Raw genomic sequence first — 6,939 nt, 5'->3', positions numbered from 1 at the left:
CATCGATGCCCGCAGACGCGCCTACAATGACCCAAGGGAAGGAGCCCACCGCAGCTATCATCCTCGACGCGGTGGATGCTATGATAGCAGCGAGGACCAGAGCCTTAGCCCTAGCCTGCTAGGGCCTCAGGCCTTCAGCCAGCACATCCTCAACGCTGCATTCCCGCCAAGGTATTGACCACCTACCAATATCCCTAAATACTCTAGGGAGACAAACCCCCGACTTTGGGTTGAAGACTATCGGATTGCCTATCAAGCCAGTGGTGCAGATAATGATGACTTCATTATCTGCAACCTTCCACAGTTCTTGGCCGATTCGGCCCGAGCGTGGTTGGAACACCTGCTGTCCAACGCAATCCAGAGTTGGGCAGATCTAAAGGAGATCTTTGTAGGAAACTTCCAGGGCATGTACAAGCACCCTGGGAACCCATGGGACCTCAAGAACTTCTGTTAGAAGGCTAGTGAGACCCTCCATGAGTACATCCAGTGCTTCTCCTGGTAGTGCAATGAGCTCCCTAATGTTGCCGACACCAACATGATAGGAGCCTTCCTATCTAGGATGACCTATGAATCCTTGGTTCATAAGTTGGGACGCAAGGGCCCACAAACCACTAAGGAACTCCTAGACATCGCCACCAGCCATGCCTCAGAAGATGAGGCAGTCGGAGCGATCTTTGATCGCCTCAAGGGCAAGGCAAGTCAGGACAAGGGTGCTGGCGAAGGCACCTCCAATCATTCTACCAAAAGGAAGAATAAGAAGCAATAGTGCGAGGACTCGCTCATTGGCCGCTGCTGACCGCAAGGGTGGTTGGAAGCCCATGGAGGGCACTCCAAACCACTTTGAAAAAAATGCTCGAGGGGTTGTGCCCGAACCATGCCTTTCCCATTAAGCATCTGCTCAAGGACTGTAGCCTCATGCGGCGGTTCTTGTCTAGAGGCTCCAACAAGGGGAGCAGGGGAAGGACGCTACCCCCACTATGGATGACGTTGAGGAGAAGGACTGATGGCTTTCCAATGCTAGACGGCTGCCTCATGATCTTTGGAGGATCAGCGTCCTATGACTCCAAACGTCATCAGAAGGTCGCATGCTGCCAAGTCTACACGTCCCAACTGGCCACACCTCCCTTCCTTCGGTGGTTGGAGTCTGTAATAACCTTCGATCGGACTGACCATTTAGATACCATCCCACACCTAGGAAGATATTCGCTTGTGGTCAACCCAATTGTTGGCCCAAAGCAACTCACCAAAGTACTGATGGACGGAGGTAGTGGCCTCAACATCTTGTACGCCAAGACACTCGATGTGATGGGCGTCGACCAGACACGGCTCCACCCAACCCAAGTGCCTTTCCATGGCATTGTGCCTAGGAAGCAGGCCATGCCACTCGGGCAGATCGATCTGCCTGTTACCTTTGGGGATTAGTTCAATTACCAGACTAAGACCCTCACCTTTGAGGTGGTTGGGTTCCCTGGAACCTTCCACACGATCCTAGGACGACCATGCTATGCGAAGTTCATGGCCATCTCCAACTATACATACCTCAAGCTGAAGATGTCAAGCTCTCATGGGGTCATCACCATTGACACCTCCTTCCAGCGTGCCTACAAGTTCGAGGTCGAGTGTTGTGGCCACGCCACGACAATCGTCACCTCTGGGAGCTCGCTGCCCTCAGGAAGGAGGTCACCGAAGAAGCACCCAACACAGAGAAGTCGACTGGGTCATTCGAATCAGTAGAGGGATCCAAGGAGGTCCTCATAGATCCCAGCAGCTCTGAGGGTAAAATGGTACGTATTGGTACCACGCTTTCCTCCAAATAGGAAAGTGCGCTCGTCAACTTCCTCCATGGCAACAAAGACATCTTTATGTGGAAACCCTCGGATATGCCAAGCATTCCAAGGGAGGTCGTCGAGCATATCTTGAAAATCCATCTAGGCTCCAAGTTGGTGAAGCAACGCCTACATTGCTTCGACGAGGAAAAGCGCAGGGCCATCAATGAAGAGATAGCAAAACTATTGGCCGTTGGATTCATCAGGGAAGTACACCACCCAGAGTGGTTAGCTAATCCCATTCTTGTACGAAAGAAGAGCTAGAAATGGAGGATGTGTGTTGACTATACGGGCCTCAACAAAGTGTGCCCAAAGAATCCATTTCCTTTGTCGCGCATAGACTAAATAGTCGACTCTACCTTGGGGTGAGAAACCCTCTACTTCCTTGATGCGTACTCCGGCTACCATCAAATCATGATGAAAGAGTTCGACCAGCTCACGATGTCTTTCATCACCCCCTTCGGATAGTTCTATTACGTTTCAATGCCATTCGGACTGAAGAACGCTGGGGCTATATACCAGCACTGTATGCTCAGATGCTTCGGGGACCTCATCGGGTGGACTGTTGAGGCCTACATTGATGACATCGTAGTTAAGTCCAAACAGGCTGACCACCTCATTGCTGATCTTGAGCAAACCTTTGTGAAAATCTAGGCGAATGGCATTAAACTCAATCCCGAGAAGTGTGTTTTTTGGGTCCTGAGGGGCATGCTGCTTGGCTTCATCGTCTCCGAGTGCGGCATTGAAGCCAACCTAGAAAAGATTTTAGCCATCATAAGGATGGGCCTGATCCAGAACATAAAGGGGGTTTAGCAATCATAGGGTGCCTCGCATCCCTCAGCTGCTTCATCTCAGGCCTTGGCGAACGAGGTCTCCGCCTTTATCGACTCTTGAAAAAAGCTGACCGCTTCGAGTGGAGGTCTGAGGCCCAGGAGGCACTTGACATGGTCAAACTACTTCTGACCAGGCCCCCAATCCTACTTCCTCCGAGCGACAGAGAATCCCTCCTGCTATACATAGCGGCCACCATGCAAGTGGTCAGCACCGCCCTGGTAGTATAGTGAGAGGAAGAAGGACACTCCCTCAAGGTGCAACACCCTGTGTACTTCATCAATGAGGTACTATCCGACTCCAAGACCCGCTACTCCCAAATCCAGAAGCTCCTATACGCCATCCTCATCACTAAGAGGAAGCTACGCCGCTACTTCAAATCACACACCATGACGGTTATGACATCGTTCCCCCTCGGCAAGGTCGTCCAAAGCCAGGACGTAATGGGAAGAACCATGAAGTGGGCACTCAAGTTGATGGATCAAGTCATCACATATGCCTCCCGAACAGTGATCAAGTCCCAGGTGTTGGCTGACTTCATTAGGGAATGGACCGAGGTCTAGACACCACCGGCGGTCGTTGATCAAGAGTAATGGATGATGTACTTTGATGGATCACTGATGAAGAAGGGCACCGGCATGGGGCTGGTCTTTGTATCACCCCTCGGGGTCCGCATGAGGTACATGGTTTGGCTCCATTTCCCCTCATCAAATAATGTGGCTGAGTATGAAGCGCTCATCAATGGCCTACGAATCGCCATCGAGTTGGGCATCCGACGCCTCGACATCCGGGGTGACTCCCAGCTAGTCATCAACCAAGTCATGAAGGAGTCAAGCTACCATGACACCAAGATGGCTACATATTGCCAAGAGGTCCGACAGCTGGAGGACAAATTCGACAGCCTCGAACTCAATCACATCCTAAGGCGCCTCAATGAGGCAGCTAACGCACTTGCAAAAGCGGCGTCTGGTCAAGAGCTGGTGCCAATGGGTGTCTTTGCCAGCGACCAACATAAGCCCTCGATATGCTATGAAGGGTCGAAATGGGCCGACAATGGCCCATCTGATACAGCCCTAGGGGCTAACCAACCAACGGCTCCCTCCAACCCCGAGGTCATGGAGCTTGAAGATGATCCAGCAACAGAGCCCAACCCTCTGGATGACTGGAGAACACTCTACCTCGACTACCTCCTCCATGACACACTGTCGATGGACAAGATAGAAGCTCGACGGCTCGCACGTCATGCCAAGTCCTTTGTTCTTATAGAGGGCAAACTCTACAAACGGAGCCACACCAGGATCCTGTAGCTCTGTATCCCCATCGAATAGGGGAAGCTTCTACTGAGCGATATCCACGGTGGGGTCTGTGATCACCATGCCATGCCTAGAACCTTCGTTGGGATCACATTCCGACAGGGCTTCTACTAGCCCACTATAGTAGCCAACGCCGAGCAAATCGTACGCACCTACAAAGGGTGCCAGTACTATGCTCAACAAACTCACCTCTTGGCCCAGGCACTCCAGATGATCCCCATCATGTGGTCCTTCGTAGTCTAGGGGCTCGATCTAGTTGGGCCTCTCAAGAAGGTGCTCGGGGGCTACACCCACTTACTTGTCACCATAGACAAGTTCTCAAAATGGATCGAAGCTTGGCCGATCTCCGTAATCAAGTCCGAGTAGGCTGTGCTGTTCTTCCTCAACATCATCCATCGCTTTGGAGTACCGAACTCCATCATCACAGACAATGGCACACAGTTCATCGGTAAGAAATTCATTCGATTTTGCGATGAACAACACATCTAGGTCGATTGGGCTACCATCACGCACCCCCGAACGAATGGGCAGGTTGAGCGCGCAAACGACATGCTCGTACAGGGCCTCAAGCTCAGGATCTTCAACCAATTGAACAAGTTCAGCGCACGCTGGGTCATCGAGCTCCCTACGGTGCTCTGGAGCCTGAGGACAACTTCTAGTTGGGCCACTAGCTACATGCCTTTCTTCATGGTCTACGGTTCTGAGGCCATCCTCCCAACTGACCTCGACTATAGAGCGCCAAGAATTGGAGCATATGACGAATAGGGAGCCAAGGCATCCAACCAAGATGCCATGGACCAGCTAGACGAAGCTCGTGACATCGCCCTCCTCCGTTCGGCCAAGTACCAGCAGGCACTACAACGGTACCATGACGGATGGGTGCGGGACCGAGCCTTCAACGTCGGGGACCTAGTTCTCCACCTCGTGCAGAGCAACAAGGACCGTCACAAAGCTCTCCCCGCCCTGGGAAGGGCCATACATCATCGCGGAAGTACTCTAGCTAGGCGCCTACAAGTTGAAAACCATCGACGGTGAGGTCTTCACCAACGCCTAGAACATTGAGCAGCTACATCATATTTACCCTTAAATAAACGAATACTTTTTCTTATCAGTTCTTGTCTTCAAAAAATCCCTGATTTTTAGTGACATCTGACCCCTGCAAAGTGCGAGGGGTCGGACATCACTCGGGGGCTGATATAAGTACATTTATCTTGCAAACACTCTCTGTGTTATCTTTGCAAACATTCTCTGAGTTTCCCCTCTTTTTTCTCATGACAAGTCCTAAGGACTAGGATTTCAGGAACAGAATCTGAGTATAACTGGTAGGACTATGGGAAACTTACGCCCCAGTGACTATGGCCTCCTTCCTCACTAGTGTGATCAGGATTGGCTCACCCGCACTCTGAGTTTTTGCGACCTTAACTATGGGAAGGGTCGGAAGGCACCAGACCTCTTTGCCAAAAAGAGGGAGAAGAGCTGAAAAGCTGTTTGTCGTAACAAAATTTAAGAATTTGTTCATTTTTTGCACAAATTCATCGCTTACAAAGTAATTTCATCACAAAAAGGACTGATGTATTCATAAATATAGAAGACTATTCACTCGGGGGCTCCCCCACAAACTTATTCGATTATAGTTTCTGATCAGTTCTACTATGAGCACTACTACAATCGCGGCACCACGCTCTCCATCAGCGACATCCTAACGCTTCACGGGATCCTCAAGGGTGCCGTCATCTACAAAGTTGAGCACCACGTCGATGGCCATGGTGCCCTCGCTGGGGCATCCAGGGACTACGCCATCGTGATTAGCCACAACCCTAACAACGGTACCTCTGTCGGGGCATCCAGGGACTACACCATTGTGATCAGCCACAACCCTCACAATGGCATCTAGACGGGGGGCGTTTCTAGCCGAAGAAAGGCCACCATGAACGATGGCAAAACTGACAACGCTCAGCACCCTCTAATGTACCTCCTCCTTCGGTGGAAGCGATCCCTTCTCAGCGAAGGCGACCAACACCATCTCATCTACGTTGGAGGACCTCTAGCTCCACATCATGCTCCAGATTCACGAGCAGATCTATAAGTTTTTCTCTCCCTGGCATTACCCTCTCTCACTTAGGAACCACTGCGACGCACGAACACATTTTGTGAAAAGGAAGGAGAAGAGGTAGCGGCTTAGAAGCATGCGAAGGAATGGGATGAGAACTCCCCTCCCCCTCCCTATTTAAGGAAGAAGCGCAGTAGCTGTGGAAAGGTGAAAGGTTGGGACAAAAAACTCTCTTCCTTCCCCTATTCAATACAGATGGGAACTCGATGCTGACGGGAATCCGAGGGAACGTGCCTAGATCGATGGGACATGCTCTGGTCAACGAGACATCGCTTGGTCAAACAGGATGTTGCTTAGGTATGGCCTGCCACTACCGCACATCGGGCGCGAGAATTAGGTGCACACGCTTGTAGGTGACTCCCCGCTTCCCTAGGCAGGACCATGGAATGACCCAATGATGGAACCCCCATCCAGGGGAGCCCAACGGGCCTCCTAGGTCAATTAGACAGCCCAGGTAAAATGACGAATGAACGACTGTTGAAAGATAAGCACCTCTGTTTACTTACTTTACGTGTTAAATTCATTATCGAGCTTCTAACCCCAGCAACGGTAGGGGCACAGACATCGCTCAGGGGCTGCCAAGAGTGTCTACTTGGTTAGACATCCTCATCGCCTGACCCCTCCTTATGTTTAAAAACCAGAGACATGGGTGTTGGTGTAAAGCTTTGAGTAAAACTGGACAAACCACTAGACCCTACGCCCCGGCGGCTATGGTGTTTTTGTTCACCGGCATAATCGAATTCACAGTTCCCCATACCCCAAGCATCTGCATCCGCCTTCTCAAGAAGGGTTAGGAGGGGCCCACCTACATAATATCCTTCAAGGAGAAGCTATCAGAGAGCTTAAAGTCAATCGAACG

General features: G+C 51.1%; 1 protein-coding gene across 1 annotated transcript; it reads left to right on the top strand.

The window, feature by feature from the left end:
• The first annotated feature begins 3,508 nt into the window (after nt 1-3,508).
• Nucleotides 3,509-3,964, top strand: LOC136469837 (uncharacterized). The gene has a single exon (XM_066467879.1). The coding sequence runs from the start codon at nt 3,509-3,511 to the stop codon at nt 3,962-3,964; it is 456 nt and encodes a 151-aa protein (XP_066323976.1).
• The last annotated feature ends 2,975 nt before the right edge of the window (nt 3,965-6,939 follow it).

This window comes from Miscanthus floridulus, chromosome 8 (genome assembly GCF_019320115.1).
Source record: "Miscanthus floridulus cultivar M001 chromosome 8, ASM1932011v1, whole genome shotgun sequence".
Lineage (NCBI taxonomy): Eukaryota > Viridiplantae > Streptophyta > Magnoliopsida > Poales > Poaceae > Miscanthus > Miscanthus floridulus.
This window is presented reverse-complemented; position numbering and strand designations above follow the sequence as displayed.

Coding starts and splice junctions, on each gene's coding strand:
- LOC136469837 (XM_066467879.1), top strand. CDS start 3,509: ATGGCTACATATTGCCAAGAGGTCCGACAGCTGGAGGACAAATTCGAC.